This window comes from Lathamus discolor, chromosome 6 (assembly GCF_037157495.1).
Source record: "Lathamus discolor isolate bLatDis1 chromosome 6, bLatDis1.hap1, whole genome shotgun sequence".
Classification (NCBI taxonomy): domain Eukaryota; kingdom Metazoa; phylum Chordata; class Aves; order Psittaciformes; family Psittacidae; genus Lathamus; species Lathamus discolor.
Window position 1 is genome coordinate 30,678,105 of NC_088889.1, and position 23,199 is coordinate 30,701,303.

General features: G+C 41.5%; 1 protein-coding gene across 1 annotated transcript in view; it reads left to right on the forward strand.

The window, feature by feature from the left end:
* The first annotated feature begins 318 nt into the window (after positions 1–318).
* FBLN5 (fibulin 5) overlaps positions 319–23,199 on the forward strand; it is a 47,051-nt gene continuing 24,170 nt past the window's right edge. Inside the window, exons 1-4 of the mRNA XM_065685662.1 lie at positions 319–763; positions 2,913–2,967; positions 5,164–5,215; positions 6,357–6,599. Of these exons, the coding sequence (XP_065541734.1) occupies positions 747–763; positions 2,913–2,967; positions 5,164–5,215; positions 6,357–6,599 (367 nt within the window). The 5' untranslated portion in view covers positions 319–746. The remainder of the gene's footprint in view (positions 764–2,912; positions 2,968–5,163; positions 5,216–6,356; positions 6,600–23,199) is intronic.

Sequence of the window (23,199 nt, forward strand, 5' to 3'; positions counted from 1 at the left end):
TTTGAACTTTTAATTTGTTTATTCCTGTTTCCAGATAATCCCCGAGCAGTATAGTTCCTGTAGCTGCAAGCGTCATGAACTCAAGTCGTTCACCTCCCAGAGGGTCAGACCTTTCATCAGTATGCCATTGGCACGAAGCAGCGAGTGTTGCATATTCATTGTCCGAGACACCAGCTAGAGGGCCTCCAAAAAGCCTGACTTTTTTTTTGTTCTCAAAGCAAGGAAAACAATCCCTTCCCTTCTCCAGTCCCTTGATAAGGGTTTCTGTCCAATAACGGTGCTCTCTGCTCTGAGGCACATTTAACTGTGAAGTTTGCAGCGGGAGAGGCTTTCCTTCAAGCTGTTAGTGTTTTATCCTGGCAGGCTCCTCGAGGTTGTTGTGAGGAGTCTAGCCAGTTGGTGAGCTTTGTAATCTAAACCAGCTGTCCCAGGCTGAGGCCCCCATTTGCATTGTTTAACATACTTAGAAAATGAAGTGTTCATTTTTAACATTCCTCCTCCAATTGGTTTAATGCTGAATTACAGAAGAGAACTAAGCAAAACCAGGTGCTTTCTCTGTATTCTCTCCAGTGTCTGAGGAGGTACAGACGGCTCCCGATCTTCTCCATTACTTGCTATTTCATTCTTTGGACTATAAATGACTGACGAACTGAAGTGCTAGCAGAGGGTAATGTTTGGGAAAACTTTTTAGTTATTCATCAGCACAGACTCTGTTTTTTTTCCACCTTTCCCTAACGGTTTTGGACATGCAAGGATTAAAAAGGTAAGTGGTATGCATGCAACTTCTTTACTTACTGAAGGGAAACCTACTTGTGGAAAATAGCTGTGGCAGGGATTCGGTATGCCAATCCACTTGCTAAAGCCATTTGCAAAGAGACGGGATCTCAGTGGTCAGAGGTGGTGAAAGACAATCTGTCTGTTATTAAATCTGTGCTGTCTCTGACAAGTTTCTTCATAATCTGTGCTTATACCCTGTGCTTTAGGAACCCCGGCATCCGCGGGAGTGCTGAATTGTGGCAGCAAACGATCCCACTGGCTACAGTGATTGATTTGAAGCTAATTAGTTACTATTGCAGGACTTAATTACTAGTTTAAAATATTTTGCCTGCTGGGCAAGCTACTGTGACCAGCTGCATGTAGTGTTGATAGGTTGTGCTGTGCGTGTCTCAATAATTCTTGAGGGGATTTGAGATCTAAAGTAATGAGCAAATTGAGGTGATGGTTGGAGGCAGAACACATATGAGGCAGTAAGGTCACCCTCCACCGAGATAAAAGAATATATTATCTTGTAACAATGGAAACTAAGACTGTCTAGAAATGTATAAGTTTTGTCTGACTAGTTTTATAGGGGATTTTGTTAGTGTGCACTGCTCTGTAATAAAGTAGAGTGTAGCCCAGTTGCTAGGTGTTAACATGCAGCTAAAACCTGTTTTATTTCCTCTTAGTGCTGTTCTTGTTATATGCAAAGTGAGTACAGAGTCTTTGTAATGGTGCATGCTTTAAAATCTCTTCAAAAAGATTGGAGGAATCAGTAAATGAAGTGCAATCCTAAATGGGTAACGTTGTACTTTGAATGCTTTCCATCTGACTCCAAGGAAAAGTCTGTGCAGAATTTGCCTTTTCTTGTCACTCAAAAGCTGCCAGCAAGCACAATCTGTCTTCGTAGCACTACGGACAACCATTTTAGGGTTTATGTTTACTTTTCAGAGCTTGTGCCTGTCTTCTCATTTAAAACAAATTTGTTCAAATGTGTCGGTCACTGCTTGTGTGTGGTTTTGACTGTTGCATTTATAGGTCTCGTTCAAGAGCTCGGTTTGCACTGGAAATCAGAGACAGCTCTAAGAGAGAAAGTTGGCAGCTTGCTTGGGTAGCAGAACTAAGGCTACCTAAAATATCCCTTGCTTCCTGTGCTGGTTTTGTGGGAACGTATTGTGTACAATTGCTATTCAGAACTAGAATCCAAGATAAGCAAGATGTGGGTCTAATTGTATTGAGAAGAAGTTTTATACGAGGCCGTGGCAAAACACTGAAATCCATAGTACATAGAAAAAATAATTTCTTATTATCCTCTCGTGGGTTTCAGTCTCCTGGTAAATACTTGGGGCTGAGAGCTTAGTTGACCAGAATTTTTATGCTCTAGGTAAGGAGTTCCAAAAATAGCCTCAGAGCTCTGTTAGAAAGGGATCCTCTTCTTTCAGTTGCAGTGAGGAGACCCAGTAGGTCCCACTAGATGCTAAGATGATATAACTGTGGAAGGCTTCACTGAAGATAGCAACTTCTAGTAGCTGATGACCTGGCAGAGTCTGTCTGCTTACAGAGCAATGTATTGCTCAAGATTGAGTAAAGGGACAGAATCTGGCCCTAAGAAAATGGATTAATCTCAGATATAGTCTCCTGGGGATGAAATGCGGTTTAGCGGTTAGAGCAACTGGCTTGGATTCAGGACCTCCTGCATGACATGTCTGCAGTCTTGCCAGTGCGTTGCAACTGTGAGCTTAGGCAGGGCCTGTGCTCTGGTTTACCCGTCTGTACAATGTGCATAATGTGCAAGAAAAGCTTTTATATTCTCAAAAGAAATGTGCCAGAGAGGGGCAAAAATGCCTACTGAATATTGCACACCTGTTAGTTAAACAGCTGCTGCATGGGGTGTCATAAAAATATAGGTTAGTTAATGGGCATGTACAATCTGATTTTGATCCTAGTTGCACAAAACCATAGTATATTAGTAACTCTGAGATCTGAGCGTGGCCCACAGTTGTATTACTCCTCTCTTGAGGCCAAATTTACGTTAGCAAAATGCTGTGGAATATACTGAAATGTCACTAGAAATTAATTTGCCCATGTGTATTTAATTCTATGTAATGAGCCTGGATATTAGAAGGTTTTCAGCCTATTTTCTATGCACATTACAGGATACTGACTGCTTTCACACTGGCCATCTGCCTTTCAAGACCTGGAAAAGCACAGGTGAGAGGTATACACAGAGATCTATGTACTGTTTTGTACTGAAGTGCTGTATGGCATGAGACTTAACTGGCTAGCAGGTGAATAGGAAGCTCTGTGGTCTGGGGTTTACATGAAAAGGAAGCTGTGTGGTCTAAGGGTTTAGAGGGGAGAACTTGGAGCCAGCGATATTCTGGAGTTGAACAGGGACTAAGCTTATTGACTCAGCATTGCCAGCTCAGCAAGATATCCCTGTAGAAACCTGTAACTCACTGAAAATCTGATTCTGCCTGTTACCTGAATGCTTCTGGGAAAGGAAATGAGAAAAGCCATCCCATGAGACCAGGGACAGCTCAGTTCTGTGGTGGGAACATCCACTCTTGGAAAACTTATTCATATAAATAGGCATTTTCTGTATAGCAGGATCTTGTTTTAAGACTGTTTACTTTTGGACTGTGATCCTGAATGACTGTATCCTAGCTTTCATTTTAATTTATGCCTGATACCATTTTTGTTCAAGAGGCAGGACTTTTGAGGGTGGATGGAAGTAAAGCAGTCCAGTTCCTGAAATAGCAGAAGGATTAGTTCTTCGTGTTCTTGGGTTCCATGTGGACTTTAAATCAGGAAAAAGAGTTCCCAAAGGCACGTTAAATTTGGATTCCTAGTTGATAATCCAGATATACTTAGTGTCAAGAGCTGTGTTGCTAAATACCTTTGCCAAAAGTCTCTGAAATGTAGTTGGTTTTTCTTTCCTATTACATTGAAAATTTCCTGCACATGGCATGCTTATGGATACTTTTGTGAACATGTCTGTATGGGAAATGCTTTTCATACCCCTGGAGAATTTTTGAGATGTCTTTCAGGGTTTGTTTTTATAATCTGAAAAATGTTGTTTCCATTGTGATTTTCATAAAAATATCCTGTACCATAAATTGATTTTTTGAAGTCTAAGCAGAAAGCAACTTGAAACCAAAATCGTATCAATGACTTCTTTCTGAAGATACTGAAACCAGTCATTTTGACAGTATTGGATTCTTTTCTAGAATAAAGTTTTAGAAAGTTGTTGAAACCAGTTCTACAGCAGTTTCAGTGCTTCTAAATCATCACTTACTTTCCAAAAGAAAATAGTTGTGTTAAAATTACCTTAACTTTTCCTGCTAACCTAGGTGTAGTGTATGCGCCACAGCACAGAAAAGAGAACAAAAGGTAGATTACGTACATTCTTTAAAACATGAGGCTGATTATACATTCTCCCATCAGATATCTCGGCTTTCCACTACGTGATACCAAAACATTTCAGAATGCCAAAATAAATGAGGACTGAATTCCTTCATACTTGTTTGACACTTCTAACAGTGGGTTTGTGTATTCATATGTGCAAGTGGCAGGTGCACTCCAGGCAGTGCCATGTGTTTCACTTCATGGTCCCTCCCTAGCTCCTGCAGTGACCTGCTTCCACTGACTTATCCCTCTAACCCCTTGTCTCCCACCTACAGCTCTTCTAAACATGAACCAAGTACTTTACTCTTCCACTGATTTCTTCCACAAAGTCTAAAACTGAGTGGTTTTATCATTTAGCAGCTACAAAAAAAAAGGAAGAATCTTGAACACACTCCATCCCCTGGTCACTTCAGTGGTTCCCTGTTTTTGGATATCTCATGCTTACATTCCTTAGTATAACCTATTAACTGTCAGGTTCCTGTGCTTGTGTCAACTGCTTGGCTGGTTGCTGTGTAGCTGGAGACACAGTCAAAACCTAGGGAGAGCAGGGAATCGTTTTAATGGGCTTTGATACAATCTTCACTAGGACTGATTGATTGGTTTAGGAATGCTGATGGCCATTGATGAGGTGCTGAATACTCAAGGTTTCAGCCCTGATAAAGACCAGCACCACAGGATAGGAAGGAGCAAAGCTTCCAGTAACCTTGCATGCCTAGAATATGTGCCATCTAAAGATTTATCCTCTCAAAATCAAAAGGTTTGGTGTAAATGAAAAGCCTTAGTTTTATTTTATTATTTTGTTGTAACTGTTAAGGGGCTGGCATATGTTCTGAGACCTCAGGTTCACGCCTTGCTGGTTGGCCTTTGGGGAAGGGTCTTCATTTTGGTGTACTGAAAAGTGCTGGACAGTTGTGCTAAACATAGTACTCCACATGAGCATTTGATTCTGCAACTCTCTCATTTTACGGTCACTGACTGTCCTTTGTTTTCTTATTTTAGCAACAATGCACTAATGGGTTTGACCTGGACCGTGCCTCTGGGCAATGCTTAGGTAGGACTTTAATTAAATCAATACATTTAAACGGAGTTCAGAAATCCTGAATTTATTGAGTTTACATTGTGCTGCTGCTAGTACATTTTAGTTGAAAGCTCTTGCTGTGTGACAAATATGTGTGTTTGTATATCTGTATATATAAATATATATATGTATATATAAAAATATGTATGTGTTTACATAGCACAAGTATATAGCAACATTGCTGAGATACTAATCAGCTGTCAGTGATTCTCAAATAACTGTGCTGCATTTTGATGAGAGCTCACTCTAGTTGCCCAGTGACAAGGGTCATTCACTCTTCTCTTTCTCCTTCAAACTCAGTATTTACTGGCTTTCTTGGAAGCCTCCACTTGGTGGCTCAGAGTCTACCAATTCTCAGTGTTGAAACTCCAAGTAAATTGTTGAGGCAATACAAGGAAACACACTTTGCCCGATGACATCTTTTTATCAGTGGCATTCAGTTTTCAGGGCAGCATCTTCTGCATGCATTAAAGTCACTCAAGCAATAAGGAAAAAAACAGAAAAAGACTGCTCGCCCTGTCATAGCAGCCTACTGCTTCTGTGCCCCAAGAACCAGGCAAATGCTCAGTTTGGCTAAACCATCTCTATCTTTCTAAATTTAACTCAGCGATGATCTCAGTCATAGCAAGAAGTAGGTCTGCACCATGTCGCCACATCTGAACATCCCTAACTTCTGTGGGAGGGAGTTCAGGCCTTCCAAATCAGAATCCAAGTTTCACAGCTAGGCAAACCAAACCACCAGTGTTTGAAATCCTGATCTGCATGTTGTGGTTTGGACAGACCCTTTAGCAGGAACAGGCGGTAGCATGCTGTAGTCATGTGTAAATCAGTGCTTGAACGGAACATATACAGAATAACAAAGCAGCATTTCCTCTCTCCTTCTCCCCTCTACTAGTAAAGTAAAGCAAGTGGAATATAGGGTATGTTGAATATATGGGGTGTTTCCTGGTTTAGTATGATCTGACTTCAAAGTGAGGCTCCACAAGGAAGGATTAGCTTTTCCATTCAAAGAGAGTATCAAATTTTTTAGTAGTCTTGAGAAAAATGTTAACTATTTTTTGATAGGTCCTATGAAGAAGCAATCGCTTATTTCACTTTTGCGATTTGATTCCAGATATTGATGAATGTCGAACTATTCCTGAGGCCTGCAGAGGAGATATGGTGTGTGTCAACCAGAATGGTGGCTATTTATGTGTACCCCGAACAAACCCAGTGTATCGATCACCATATCTGAACCCTTATTCAAATATTTATCCACCGCCCCCAGCACCAGGCCCTGTTCCTAACTACCCTACTGTTACAAGACCTCTGATCTGTCGATTTGGTTACCAGTTGGATGAAAACAATCAGTGTGCTGGTAAGTAGTGGAAATCTTTGTTCTATACTTTTACTTATATTAAAGCTTGTCTGACATTGCAGAAACAATTGTCCTTTAGTAATTGAATCACTCAAGCCCAGTGTTTTGAAGTTCAGCTACACTTTTTTTAAAGGAGCTGTATGTTTCATATAGTCATTACAAGCATATAGTTCATATAGTCATCACATCTTATCTTGCAAGCCAAGATAAGATTTTATTACTTAATCAGTCTTATTATTTAATCAGGAAACCCACTTTCATGACAGAAGTAATGTTTTTATGAGATAAACAACCAATTGATGGCAGGGGATTTGTCAGTGCATCAAAGGCATGCCTTTTATTCTTATGATTCTGCCCTTAAAGAGAAGGTGGCTGTCCATTTAAAGTGTTAGATGGGGACTGAGAAAACCTTGATTCAGTTGTTGGCCATATGTGATAGTTCAGATGTCTCAACCTCAGTCTTCCTCCTTTAAATGGTATAAATGAGAGTGGTCCTCTCATGCTTTACATTCTTTGCTGAGACTATAAGCCCCTTGGAGCACATATGTTTCTTATCTAGAAACAACTATTAGCACAACTGTTAGCACTACCATTGCCTTAACGACTATAGACTTCAGCTGAGACTGGAACTCCCTGTTGGAGGTACTGCACCAAACAACACAAGGGGAAAGGATCACTGCCCCAGCAGAGCACTGACTTTGTCTTAGCACATTCGTGTTCCCCATTCTTGAATAAAAAAACCAAATAAGCCTATGAAAAATTTCTTGTGTTAGTAGTTTTTCTACTTTTGCATCTTTTGCTGGATTCTGATTCCACTTACTCCATTTTATACTATGTTTAACTTTAATATAAGCTGCTTCTGTGTTACTCAGATTTAAGGAAGATTTAGATTATATTCCTTTGGTTTGCTTCATTTGATAATGTCATGTTATGAAGGAACAGACAGAAATATTCTTAACCAAACAAAATGAATTCCACTGGCCAAAATATTTATTTTGATGCCAAATCTGAAATCAAGAGCTCAGGATCAGTGATCACTGGTGGCTGCTCAGGGTAAGTGCTAGAGATATAGCCCACAGGTCTACCACAAAGTGAACCTATAGCCACAACCGCCACTTCTGTGTTTCAGTTGTCCTAATGGTAAAGGTTTTTCATCTGTTATCTCTTGTAGCTAATTGTCTGAAGGCTTTTATCAAAATCTGTTTTGAAACAGGACTGCTCTTTGACAATAAAATAGCCCAAAACACAGAAGATACAAGCTTTCAGTAGAGAACGTTGACTGTCTTTAGACTAAGAACTGCATTTAACTCAGAACACTTCTTTATTGAATGCTGCTGCAGAACAATGCAAGAGCTAAAACTGACTTGTCTTTTGGGCTGATTCTGCCCTATTGTTTGAAATTTCTGGCAGGACTTGGTTTCAGATGATGTACTTTGCTTTCTAGTGAAGACACCATGATGCTTCATGGGAGCTGTAAGAGTCTAGATTTAAATTCACAGACTTCAGGGCATTTTTCTGTATTTGAATCATTGCCTTCATTACATTTCAAGGTAGGAAAAAAGTATTTTCTAACCAGCACTAGTAGTAATACCTACTGGAAAAAAAAAAAAAATAAAAATGAAGCAACAAACAACCTAAAACAATACAAAGAAAAAACCCCAAACCAATCTGAGGATTTTTTATGAGGAGTTTTGAAGTCCTGTGATAACTGGTAGGTTTGCTGTTAAAATAAGCATGTATACTATTCAGTCATTTGAAAATTGAAGTAGTCCTTCTCATCTTAGCAAATTGATCAACCTTGCTTATGTCATAGAATCATAGAATCATAGAAAAGTTAGGGTTGGAAAGGACCTCAAGATCACCTAGTTCCAACCCCCCTGCCATAGGCAGGGACACCTCACACTAAGCCATCCCACCCAAGGCTTCAACCAACCTGGCCTTGAACACTGCCAGGGATGGAGCACTCACAACCTCCCTGGGCAACCCATTGCAGTGTCTCACCACCCTAACAGGAAAGAATATCTACTGGTTTGTACATTTCTGGGAGTGTTTTCATTTTGCCAATTTTGATGTAGATGAATCAGGAAATGAGGCAGTTAGTGGAAAAGAAGTGCTGAAATCAAAGTGGAAATGAAACCCCTCTGTTGTCTCTGGCATGTCACATGCAAGCCATGCTAATCAAAACAGGTGGATTTGGGGAACTTTGACAGTGGACCTGCCAGCCTGCAAAGGAATACGTGTTCCTATTCATGCTGACAGAAATGTGATGTCTAATGCTTTCTTCAGTCATGGCTGTTCACTTCTGTTGCTTTAACTTTCAAATACGGGAATTTAATTGTAAAGGAAAGTCTGGTGAATAGAGACATTAACGAGAATAGATGGGAAAAGACAGGCTGCTGTTTGAGTGCCGCAGTTAGCTGGGAGCGGTTTTAGAAAGTCTGCATCAGGTTTGAATTTGGGCAGATGATGGATCATATTTGTGTTAAAGGAAGAAAAACAAAACTTAAAGGAAAAAAAGACCTGTCAGAGGGAAGGGGTCTCTGCTGGGGTTAGATTTAATCTTTCATTCAGTGAAATCCTCGAGAGACGCGTCTTGGTGTAGGACTTATTTTTGTATCTGTGTGCACTAGGCTGGAAAGTGTGGACATGAAGGGAGGTATCTCACTGCAGTGATGGTAGAAAGGCCTGATCCCCTGTTTCCAGAACTTCTGTTGCAGTTAACAGGGTGTTGTGCTCTTTCGCTCCTGAAGTCCTGGAGATAAGACAGCAGGGAGCCTTGACAGCATCCTCAGGAGTAGCCAAACTTTTGCCCAGGTCATTCAAGAAAGTCTGAATCACATGAATGATTGGTCTATCCTATTATAAACTGATTATAAGCATTGCTCATGTTAATGATATTTCAGCTGCTCTGTGCTTCCCCGCTTGTCAGAATTCACAAGCTCTTAGGATATGAAGCACTTTGAGAGTTAATTTGTGGTGGAATGGTTGAAAAGAGTAAACTGGAAGCTATTTTGCCCAGTAGCTGAGCCACTATATAACTTACAGGCTTGTTACGTGGTGTTCTGGCACCTGCCTTCCAGCACCTTCTTTCCAAATAAGATCAGTCACAGCTATTTCCATCAGAGATGATGACACTTTTTGCTATTGACTCCAGGGGAACCAAAGCTATTCGAATGCCAATGTTTCTGAGAAATCACCAGTTTTTAACAGAGCACACATTTTTGTCTAGTCAGATATGGGGTTATATTATAGGTCTGGGCTACATCTTCTATTGCTAGGCCAACAGAAATCTTTACTTTTTCTTTGCATTCCAGTCAAAACAGCTTATTAAACACAGGAACCTTCCCTGAGAGATTTGCAGCCTCAGCTCTGAAGAGCTGAGCTTGTTCAAGAGGCTTCCAAAGTGAAACAGGATTAAAAGTTAATCTGAAAGCTGTGAGATTTAACAGGCTCTTTTCTGTTGTTTGTGTTTGGGTTTTTCACATGTGTGTGTGTGTGTGTGTGTGTGTGTGTGTGAGTTTCGTTTCTCTTTTTTGTTTTGTTTTCTTTAGTTTTTATCCCCCCTTTGTTACAGGTAGGAAGGCTGTGAGAGGGTTGCTCTGTCACAGCCTGCCATCTGGCCTGCCCACATTCGCTGGCTCTTAGAGGAATGCGCATCCCTGGTGGTTCACATAACATTCCCCCTCTTGGGCTGGTATTTCCAACACGGCAAAAAAGAAAAAGACATTTAAGCCATTCTTCTCCCTTTCAAGCTTTTTTGCCTCATCCTTTCTGCCCTGGAAGGTTCGCCATCATGTTCACCACTCCTTTATCTCCAGATCTTGTCCCGTGTGAATACAAAACCTTTCCTGGCGCAAGTGACACCTGTCAGTGAGAACTTTGCCCATTCCAGTGTCCTCTGCATGGTGCCAAAGTAGCTGTAGTCATTCATTGCTAGAGGAATATTTTAATAATTACTTTTTAAGTCTTCTGTGGGTTTAATTCCTGCTACAAGGCATTTTTACCTCTGGAGTTGCTGAATACTTTGTATTTTGTATGTATAAATGTATTGTGTTTTCAACATCACAGGTTGGGAATGATTTATAACACAGTTTACACTGGAATAAAAGACCATACACAGGAAAAGGCAAAGAACATCTAGCACAAGAGCACTGCATGAACTGTTTGTCTTCTAATGCTGCGTCTCTATAAATACAGAATGGTTAGTCATAATAATGACTTTTTGTTCAAGGAACTCAGTCTAGTAACTGTTGGCAGGATTAAAGTGGAGTGAAGGCCCATGTTCTTGCATTATACATTCATAAGCTGAGAGCTCTTTCCAATTTCCCTTCACTCCACCTTGCTGTTTCCTGTTTTACAATGATTTTTAAAACATGCCTCAAACACAGATCCTTCTGTGCATTGTGGAAAGAACTGTAATGGGTGGGCTCCTATTTCCACTTTCTCTCCTATTAATGCGCTTGTACAATGTGAGGAGTTGATTGAGGTGGGGAGGCATCTAAGAGAGTTGAATGGAGGGATTGGAGAAAGCAGGCTGCAGTCTTCTCTCAGACTGCTGCAGAGAAGTAGATCATAGAATCATAGAATCATAGAATAGTTAGGGTTGGAAAGGACCTCAAGATCATCTAGTTCCAACCCCCCTGCCATAGGCAGGGACACCTCACACTAAACCATCCCACCCAAGGCTTCATCCAACCTGGCCTTGAACACTGCCAGGGATGGAGCACTCACAACGCCCCTGGGCAACCGATTCCAGTGCCTCACCACCCTAACAGGAAAGAATTTCCTCCTTACATCCAATCTAAACTTCCCCTGTTTAAGTTTTAACCCGTTACCCCTTGTCCTGTCACTACAGTCCCTCCCCAGCATCCCTATAGCCCCCCTTCAGGTACTGGAAGGCTGCTATTAGGTCCCCACGCAGCCTTCTCTTCTCCAGGCTGAACAGCCCCAACTTCCTCAGCCTGTCTTCATACAGGAGGTGCTACAGTCCCCTGATCATCCTCGTGGCCCTCCTCTGGACTTGTTCCAACAGTTCCATGTCCTTTTTATGTTGAGGACACCAGAACTGCACACAATACTCCAGGTGAGGTCTCACGAGAGCAGAGTAGAGGGGCAGGATCACCTCCTTTGACCTGCTGGTCACACTCCTTTTGATGCAGCCCAGGATACGGTTGGCTTTCTGGGCTGCGAGCGCACACTGCCGGCTCATGTTCATTTTCTCATCGACCAGCACCCCCAAGTCCTTCTCCACAGGGCTGCTCTGAATCTCTTCTCTGCCCAACCTGTAGCTGTGCCTGGGATTGCCCTGTGCCAAGGAGTCCCCAGGTGTAGGACCTGGCACTTCTCTTTGTTGAACTTCATGATGTTGGCATCTGCTCACCTCACAAGTGTGTCAAGGTCCCTCTGAATGGCATACCTTCCCTCCAGTATATTAACTGAACCACACAGCTTGGTGTCATCAGCAAACTTGCTGAGGGCGCACTCAATCCCACTGTCCGTGTCAGCGATGAAGATGTTTTAAACAAGACTGGAAAGATACAAGCATAAGGCAAGATGAGTATGACCTAGAGACAGAAGGAAGGGAGGAGGCCAGAGGACTTAATTGCAAAAAAAAAGAAAGAAAGAAAGAAAGAAAGAAAAAAAAAGGGCATCATTATTTAAAAAACAAAAGCTGAAAGGAAGAAGCACAAAACCAGAGGGAAATGGAAAGATGTTTTTTCCAAGAGAGAATTGTTCTTCAAGTCTTCATCTGTGGAGCAGTTGCCTCATCTGTGGAGCAGTCATTGCTTCAGCTTTCCTCACTTCCCAAAGACTGCCAGGACCTCCTACATTCCCTACCTACAGGTCCCCATTCCTACATTCATGGAGCAAAACTCCTTCCTTCAAAATGTTACCTTTGCACAGATGGGTTTTAGATCATTATCTTTTATATTGCAAGCATACCTAAAACCCACATCCAAGTGTGCAATTATACTGACCTGCCCTGTGCACAACCTCATTAAGAGCAGCCTATGCCTAGATGAGTTTTCAGGCAAAATGAAAGAACCAGATGTGTGTGTGTCTTGGGAGAGGGGAGGGAAATGGAGATAAAGGGAACTGAAATGAGGTGCCCAGGTCTTGTGGCAGGGGTAGAGCATGGAATTCCTTATCCAATGGCTTAGCTACTAAGTCAGGTTGCCTCTTAACAGTGACTTTTCTAGTAACCTTTCTGGGCATATAGAAACAGGAGAAAGAAAAAGAGGGAAATGCAGCAGGGAGATTATGCCCTGGAAGGGGCTGTGTAAAGGAGAAGCAAATGTAACCCATTCCTGCATTGCCTTTTTAAACCCCATTTGATTCAGCTCTGTGACCTTTTGGTCTGTGATACAATCTCTTCTGCTATTCCAGAGGGCCAGTTCCTGAAGGCTATGCATGGTCCATGTTAGGGCAGCACTGCCATCATGTCCAAATTAACTAGGAAAAACAAAAAAAGAAAGATTGCATGAGAATAGGTTCTGAAAGGGGTTGAGTGCACTGTCCTGAAAGGATATGTAATGGATAACAACTCCCTTTTAAATTAAGGACCATGATATGTAGCCTTTATTTATAAGACGGTTTTCCTTTTGGGTTTTGTATGGGGAAATATAAATTCAGACCTCATGCTGCCATAGCAACAGGAAAGTTGCTTCTGAAGCATTTCGAGAAGAAGCTGTAGTTGGTGGCTAAGGCTTGGGTTGGAGGATTTTGCAGTCAGCTTTTGACTTTGTAATAGATAAATGTGCTGGGTATTTTGGCTCTTCAGGTCTTTCTGTGTAAACTGAAATAGTAATAAATTTTCAGGATTGTACCATGTGTAATTTCATGAGTAGGTGATAGGTGCTGAGATAAATCCCTGATGAGAATCATGTGAAAATATATAAACAGGAGAAAAAAGGCCCAGTTTAACAAGCCTACAACAGTGAAGCTCAAAGTGAGACATGCAGAACTTATTTACTTTCCTAGCGCACTAAAATGATTGGAAATTACTGGGTACTTTTGTCTATGTTTCTCCTTAGATCAGAGGAGAGGGGTAGCCACAGAATTTAATCAGTATCTCCCATCTACTTCAGGAATACTTGTGTTACAAAAGCTTTAAATGATTATTTGATCCTAAAGTTTTTCAGTCACCATCTACTTATACTGTGCTCATTTCCTGTTTTAGCACAGTTCAAGACGGTTGACCCTTGGTTATCTAATGTAATGAGACTACACAAGTCAGATAAAAGAAATACATGAAAAATACAACCTGTGTACATTAAGAGAGAAGATTATATGCCAGGTGACTAATGGAAGAAGGATCATTATCATCATAGAGTACAGGCATATTTAACATAGCCCTGTACCATTGAATAAACCCGCATTGTAAAGCTCCAGACAAACATAACTCTTCTGGGTCCAGGCTCAGTGTTTCTGATCTGATGGTCTTATCTATTCACAAGCCTTCATAAAGGTAATCATTAATTGACCATAAAATATTAACAGGTAAAACTGTACATCTGAAAATATTCAGAGTTCCTTACTCCCTCAGGAAACCATTGCACAGCACAGAGGATGGGCCAGGCCTGAGGAAAGGCAAGATTCAGTCCCTACAGTAGGGTCCATTGATAAACATATCCTCCCCTAGCAGAATTTACCAAGCAGAATGAGGGTGGAAATGCTGCTTTCCACTGAAGTAAATCCATTTGTGGAGGGGGAGTTGGCTTGATAGGAAAGGTTGCTGTATGTATCTGTCTGTAGCAAGACAAACTGAGCCTTGTGTGGCTTGAATTATTCCTTCTTTCATTCCTTGCTAAGTGCACTGTGGGAGGAGTAGGGTTTGGTGGTTAAAATACAGGCAATGCTTCGCTTATTTGTAAAGTTTCTACTGCTCACAAAGGCATGAGTAAAAGAAAACCAAGAAATACAACATGCAAGCCAAGAAGGCTGGCATGTTATGAAGAAAACTGGCATATCTGTACTGGAATGAAAACTAGCAGTCTCCTAAGTTCAAGTCCATCATTCTGCATGTCAGTGCCTTTCAAGCATCACTGACTGACTGTATTTATGTGTGATGATGTGAAATGGGAAAATGAACAGAACTAGAGTATAGCCACAACTGAACTTGACTGAACAACAGTCATCCTGGGTAGGTAGCTACATAGTCAATTAGATACCAAAATCTCTTAGACCTCTCATTATGGACCCCATTGATTTTAGTGAAGATTTTAGGATCTGAGAGCAGAAGTTCTTGCAGTGGATTTATTAGGTTTAAATTAATCTGTCTTGAGCCTAAGCCACTGAGCGTAAGTAGCTTATGGTCAGGGAGATTGTTACCATATTTTCCTCCTGCTCGTCTCCTGATACCCTGATAAGAATTTCCTAGACATTGTGAGGGACAAATAGGCAGCTGGTCAGGAGATCACTTTATAATTAGAACCTGTGGCTACCTGGGGAATGTTTGATTATACTTTCAACTTTAACTTGAGCTAAACCAATTCTGTCTGGAAATGTCTTCACCTGCTTATTAGTGGTGATTAAAAGTTTTCTGGTTTCTTCTGTATTGAGGCTGGGAGCCAGGAGGGAAGCAGAGTGGCATATGGAGGGGAACAACTGAAAGAGAATGTGTCACGTTACAAAGCACAACTGGTTTGTATGCAGCGATAGGGCATAATCAAAGAAAAGACAACATCCATGTCTTGCTAGATGTGCAGGCCACCTCCAGACAAAGGAAGGTTAAAATCTCTCTGGACTGTGATCTCTCTGTTTCATGGTGTGTTTCAGTTTTCCCTCTTCATGCAGTTGTGTGACACTTTGGTAGACAAGGCGGCAAGAAGCCAGGAATTCCATCTCTCTTGTGTTTTGTAGACTGCAGAGGGAAACGGTATGCAAGTGAAAGAGGGTTAATTGATACTCTAGGTTTTGGTTGGTTTAATGGCCTCAGTTAAGCTTGGTCTCTGAATTGGAGGTTATTGGGTGATGGGCTCTGAGCCAAATAATACACAGACTTCAGCTGTCACCAAGAGCTAGTTGGCAGGAGGTTACATCTGACTCACTTCAGAGGAGCAGTAATCATGCCCAGCTTGCCATATCTGCAGGCATGTGCTGGCCAGGCCAGGACTCTCACCCCTGCTCTTAATCTCAGAATGATGCTTTAGACTCACTGCTAACAGCAGTTTGACATATGGGGCTTTGTGGCTGCCTTGCCTTTATTATGTCTTACTTCCAGGGATTTCAGCAGTGCCAGATCAGTTAAAGTCACTATGTACCTATTAGCTCTGTCTGCTCTGGAGTGGATTTCGTGAGCTTTCCTTTATGGGATAGCTGTCATGCAAGGCAGTCCTGCCAACTAGACAATTACAGGGCTCGAAAGAAAATTAAGTCACTTACTGGTGCTGGAAGATTGACTGACTTCATGAGCACCCTTCTGCAACATACTGGCTCTGTGGCTTCTTCTCTCATTTTCCTATGGATGTCTGTTTCTGTTGTGGATGACAGTCCGTGTGTAACTTTCTTCTGGGACCCTCAGGGACTCTGGTTGTATGAGTGACACCTTCTCTACCTCCCTGTGGCATAACACGCAGAGTTCAGTATGTGGTAGACAGAGTGTTTCTCTTCACCTGAAAGGCTTATTTATTTTCAATGCCCTTCATAGCACCAGCACTCTGCCTGGGCCTGTGTTACTATTTGCATGTATTTGCAGCACTCAACAGTGCCTAGAGATGGCAGTGTTCTCAATAACTTTAAAGTCACCGTTTTTCTTGGCCTCTCCCTTATATTTTTTGGGTCAGCTTTGTTTCTTTTCACTTGGTTCCAGCCTGAAATTTGCCATGGCTATATGTCACAATCAAGATGCTAAGCCAAAATATATAGAAAATATGAATTGGCTGCTTTGACAATATAAATCAGCCAGATGGTCCGTATGTTTTGCCAGACTCTATAGGCAGAGGTAATGTGCTGGCATTGCTCCTTTGTCTTGTCCCTGAGACATGGGACCCATGATGGAGCCGCCACGCAGAAAGAGAAGAGCTGCCTGATGTTGTGTGGTGTTTACCATGCTCTGGCGCCTTCATCTGCTAATTGACTGGCTTCCCATTTTAGTATTTCAATGAGATGAGAGAATTTTTCAAAGAAAATAAAGCTACCAGAAGATGAATGGGAGTTACACATCGCCGGCCCAACTGAACACAGTAAAACCCTTTATGACATTGCAGTGTATCAGGTTATAAAAGAATACAGTAGGCATGTTGCAATGGAGGAATAGTAGAAAATATATCAGCAGGAGCATTTAAAAAATGCCTAAAGCAATTGTTAACAAGAAAGAGCCTTGCACAAGTTGGGGGTGAGATAAATGTTATCAAGATCTATAAGTTGCTGTATTTTCAAGTCCTTTGATGTATTTCCAGCTTCCACTGTGCACAGAGGCACAAAAGAAAACTGATTGTTTTATCTAATGCTGCAGAGAAAAGTTCATAGCATGGTTAAGAGCTGCCACCCATTAAATAACAGTTATTATCACTATGGTGGAGCAATGCAAAGCTGAGATAGCTTAAATGGGTAGCCAGACATCCCCTTTCTGAAAGAGGAATCTCAGAGTAGTGCAGAGTCAGTTTGCCAGACTACCACTCCTTGCTCCCGGAGCAGGAATTGGCCCAGGGGGAGGACATGTGGTCTGAAAGCTATAACATGCTTCTAATTTTCAGCTATAGTAACCCCTGTGGGGAATCCCAAACTAGGCATAGGCTGGAGCAGCCTTGGATCATACTCATATATTTCAATGGTAGACTGTAGCAATATATGCAACACTTGTTGCCAGCAAAGCATTAAGCAATGCATCTGGAGCTTTAATTCAGAAGCAGGTTGAAATGATTTTAATCAAAAGTGGAGCTGATGAAATAGCGGACTGATGGAATAGCCCAGGACTGTGCGCTGACAGCTATCATTTGGTTTCATGCAGTCATCCCAAAATCAGGTAGCATGCTGGTTTTAGAAAGGAGGTATTCTTCCCCACTAAATCAGTGCTATTTGAAGGTACAGTTTTGTAAAACCTGTGTTATGTTATTCAGGTAGTACACTGCATTTTGGGACAAAATTCTCAGTGAAATCAGTGATTTTATCCCTTTTTTTTTTTTTTCTGTTTGCAACATGACATTTGGTTCATTGACATTTTCAAGGGGTTTTACTAGACATAGTTGAAAAGTGGCGTAAAAGAATAAGACTTTTGTACAGGGTTTCAAATAAGACTTCCAAGACTGCTTATGATCTTCATTGAAAACAGTGAAAATTTTATCTTCATATTCCACAGGCGATTTTGCAAACCTGAGTGTAGATTTCAGCTGACAGTCTTGTGGCATAGATGTGCCCTACAAAGACTGGAGGATATCTCTAAATGCAATCAGCAGCTGGCAGTTTGCAGTATATCCATTAATGGCCCAACAGGCTATGCACATTCTGAAGCTGATAAGAGATGTGTTCTGCTACAAGATAGATACAAAATACCACCATGTTCTTCTCCACCCAAATGCCAAGCTGACATCTAGAAGCTTGGGACATGAAACCTTCTTGGAAACACGATCCATCTGTTATTCATTCCCTCTGTCCTGGGGAGGACAGGAAATGCAGAATCAATCATTTTCTGCAGTATATGATTAGAGATGATTAGAAAGACTACAAATGGTAAAATGCTAGTCATGCTAAAGATTTGCAAGGCATGCTTCTGTGCTGGAAATTGTGCCTTCTGAACTATGCCTGCTCTCTTGCATGACTGAATATGACCAGAGCCCTAGTAATAGAGGCTAATAAAGGGAAGTACTATAATAAAGTAAAAATGTAATTTAGTTATTCACTACAGCAGGCCCACATGATGGAAAATTCACTGGGATGCGCCTTCTGGACAGTAAGAGCAGGAGTTTGCTCCAGGAATAACCACAGATGTGAAATGTTCCTGCTGGTTGGGAACATCGCCTTTTCTGTTTATTTCTCTATGATTTTTTTTTTTTTTTTAATTACCTAAACATATTTTTTTTTGGGCCAGGCAACTTGGTATTGAACCGTTTGTCATAGGAATGCTCAACGTGAGTGTGTGTCTTTTTGAGCTTTCATGGCCACTGTGAGATGTGGTGGGACTGCCTGTGACATTGGTGGTATGACTGGCCACATGTTCAACCTTTAGCACTACTCAGCAATTCCTGAATTCTGGCGCAAAGAAGCTAGACTTAACTTGGAGCTTTGGGGACAAAACCATGCAGACCTGTATGTGTGAGTAGGGCAGTCCTGGTTCTAGCTGTGTTTCTACATCATCCTGTGAAATAGTTCTCCCATCTCAAGAGTTTCTAGTAAATTAAGCAGAGATTCACCAAACATTGCCACGGTGATGAACTGCACTGATACAAGGTTTACAATTAATATGTACGTGCAAGTGTTCTAAATATTTTCTCTTAGTTACCTCCAGGAGGGAGTTCAGTATGCAGCAGATTCCCAGACTCCTGTTGCTTTCATGGGCACCCAATTCTCCCAGTCATACTGGTTCTCTGGTATCGAAAAACATGGGCATCCTGAGGGGTATCCAGGACAGGACTACTATGGTAGTTACAGGGTGGGAGCACATAACATACAAGGACAGGCTGAGAGAAGCAGGTTTTCTCTGTCTTAAGAAGGTAAGGCTGGTGAGGAAATTGTATTGATTTCTGTCTCCTCAGCTGTCTGAGTACATAGAGAAGTAAAAGCCAGACTCTTCTCAGAAGTGCATGTGAACAGGAATGAACTAAACTTGCAACATGAGAAATTGTTGTTAGATATAAGAAAAAATGCTATCACTGTGAAGGCGGTCAAACACAGAATCATAGAATCATAGAATAGTTAGGGTTGGAAAGGACCTTAAGATCATAAAGTTCCAACCCCCCTGCCATGGGCAGGGACACCTCACACTAAACGATGACACCCAAGGCTCTGTCCAACCTGGCCTTGAACACTGCCAGGGATGGAGCATTCACAACCTCTCTGGGCAACCCATTCCAGTGCCTCACCACCCTAACAGTAAAGAACTTCCACCTTATATCCAATCTAAACTTCCCCTGTTTAAGTTCAAACCGGTAAACACTGGAACAGAGGTTCATAAAGTTTGTGGCTAACTAAAGTTTGTGTATCCTTGGAGAATTTCAGACCTCAGCTGGAGAAGGCCCTGAGCAACCTGACTGAATAGCCCTGCTTTGAGCAGAGGCTTGGGCCAGATGGCTTCCAGATGTCAGCTCTAACATGCCTCATGCAATGGTACTGAGACTGCAGTCCCTGAAGTGCAGGGGGCCTGTGGCTGACACCGGTTCTAGCCTTTAATTTATCTTTTCATTTATTTCATTTATTTAGACTCCCATAAAATGAAAGTGATATTCTCTTTGTCACAGAGATTTTGAGGTTTAGCACCATCTTTGGATGGAAGCTGATATAGTGAAGTAGAAGCAATGATCAAAAGTGAAGGATTTTATTCCCAGCTTTGCAGTGAAGTGGTTCTTGAGTTTCACAGAGTGCAGGTTCAGCCAACACCATCCAGATCAATACATCCTGTTTTACACCAGGGTCAGTACAGGGGAAGAAGATCTGCCCTTATCTCGATTGATTTATTGATTGATGGGCAGGAGCCAGAAGTCCTGCACGGAAGTTAGGCACCTTGTATTAGAAATTTGCTGTATGAGGCTGAAAGTACCTTGTCCTGCCTGGAAGCTTCATAACCATCCAGAACCTGCCATGGTCCTGCTCAAAACTGGTAGTTCTTGAGGCTAAACAAAATACAACTTTCTGCCCCAAAAGGCTCAGCATATTTGCTCTGAGGGCTTGTTATCTCAGGAGTTCACAAATCTTGAAAGTTTTTGTCTTAATTTATGCATAAAAGGTAACTGGATGTGGTTGAAAGCAGAGTGGTGGGGGGAAGCCCTTTGAGATTAAACACCTCTTTTTCCAGGGAGACATGAAATGAGAGTAAGAAGAACAGGAGAATTGCCAGTAGACATCCACATCACATGCCAATTGGAATAAAGTAAACCTCCCATATCCACACAGTTTTCATTTATCCAGGAAGATTTGCAACCCAGTTGGCCGGCGGCAATTTTTGGAACATTGCAAGCAAATGTGGCTCAGTCATTATAAAACAGTGAACGCCAAATCTGAGTTAAAGCCAGTTATTTGAGCAGCAATTATAAGCATTTTCCAATGATCACCACCACAGAAATAAATAAATAGATGGCTTGCTATGTATACACTCAAAGAGGAATGTTGCCCAACATGCATAGCTCTTTGCTATTAACAGCAATGAGGACACAGCTGTCTGAGCCTGAAAGCTAGTAGTTGCAGAGTATAATTCTCAAAGATTTTTCTTCTCCACTGGCTCTTGTCCATTACCCATTCTTTGCTTACAAAAAAGCCCAAAAGGCCCTAACATTTATACAAGAATTACATTGGCTTTATGGTGCTTTTGAGATTGTTATAAAGCATGCTGACACATGGACTGATTTGAAACTGAGATGAAATATGAAAAACAATTCTCTCCCCTGATAAGCTCCCCAATGCCTTAAGTGCCAAGCATAACACTGTCTTCGTATTCAATCACGACAGCTCCTAGAGCAGCTGGCAAGGATTGTTGCCATGGGCAGAGATCTGAAGTTCTCCCTTCCTAAGGACTTCTAAATCACACTGAGTAAAGAACATGTGCCTGCACCCGGGCAGACCAGTGATGAGTGTGTTCAGTCATGTATAACTGGTCAACTTTACGTAACCCCTAAAGCAAATAGAAAACTGCCCCATTGTCCAGGCACATCTTGCATGTTGGTGCTGCCAGGGTCTTTTCCTTGGTTGTATATCAGCTGAGTTTGTGGATTAAGGTCTTAGACTCCTGGAGGAAGACAGAGCACTGTAGCCTCCATTGCATGTGTGTTTGACTTGTGCAGTTCAAGTGACACGAGGCAGTATACAGCCATAGCACCTCCTACCTGTAGCCTTCTTGCATGCTCTAGCCAAGCTTTGAAATCCAGTATATTCTTGAATGAGATGCTGATGATGATTGCTGGAGCTTTGTGAGAGAGTGATTAATGGTGAAACACATATTGCTATTCCAATTCCCCATAATCGAGTTCCCTTTTTTATATTCATGCATGGAGTCCTTTCTTTTTCATGTATATTACAGATTTCAAGGTATCCTGTGACAATGACTAGAGCATCTGCAATGAATCCTCTCTAGGGGTATGTACATATGGCACATCTAGGATGTCTCTTGTATTTTCAGGTCTCCAATACTTCACTCCCACATTTGTTTGCATAACATGCTTGAGCAATGGTTAAAGCTTTTGTTATGTCGTATATCCAAAGTGGCATTTTAATGGAAGAAGCAGCCCTTCCAATAAAAGTTTCTATTATATCCTTCAGGTGGATATTTGCATCCCTTTATTTTCATTGCGGCTTTAATTTCTGGATCCATTTGGATTGATTTCTTCTGTTGTATTAAAAGTAGTGCTGTTCTTCTCTTTACTAGTTATTGTGGTCTATTCAGAGTCTCAGACCTTGTTAGCCTGCCAAAACACTTGGAAAAGGAGCTCTTAATGACTCAGTTAAAATGTACGGTCAAGAAGTTCACTTATTAGAGGAAATGTAAACTGACCACCAATTGGCTAAACCAGCTGGCTGGACTATTTGTGCTAGTGATTTCTCAAAGCTCCCTGGGGAGCGAAAGTGGGAATAGCAGTTCTCTTCTTTTACTTCCCTCATGCTCTGTACCCTAACAGAAAAGACTTTGAAAGAATTTGCTGGAGAAGAAGCCAATAGGATTTCACAGACATGTTTAAAAGCTTTATAAATAGTGATTTAAATGGCAATATTTTAAAAATATTCCTTCTTACAGAGTCTTTTTAACATAGCCCATAGAATTGCAGAGAAAATATAAAATTCAGCCATAGAAAATTCATGTTTTCAATGTTAATAGTTCAACTTTTAATAGTTTCTACTGGGAAATTTTAAACACCTTCTCTAGAGACTTCTCTAGAGACTGTTTCATATCATGAAGCAGAGGGAGGGCTGTAAGGACCTTTTGCTAGAAGTATGTTTTAATTTCTTAGTGTGCATTTCCTGGCTCTGATTGCACATCTTTTTCATTTACATTGCAATAGAAAGTGTGGCTTACATAACCTCCCAGCATCTGGGAGTATTCTCAGTGCTCACTGGCTGCTCTCACCACCCTACCAGCAGATCTCAGTGTAGCATATGATCACACAGAACCAATAAGCTAGAGAAAAGGATAGTACAACAGTAATTCTCCATTTATTCAGCTGAAAAATGTGTTTCCTGTTGATGCAGATGAAACCATGCAGAGCAGCAGCTGCCTGGTACCTTCTAATTCACCAGATTCAGTGTCATCAGTAGGATTCTAACACATCTCTACCCTACACCACCAGGGTACTTGGGTCACTCTCATTCTGCTATACCACAGCTACTTGGAATAGTATAAGTGAGGTGGGGAAATAACTGAGATTCCCAAATCACATGCACTGACCATGGATTTCATAAGTTGTGCAACAGCAAATCATGAATCCAGAGTGTACAGTTATGCTCCAGCCCATGGAGTTTC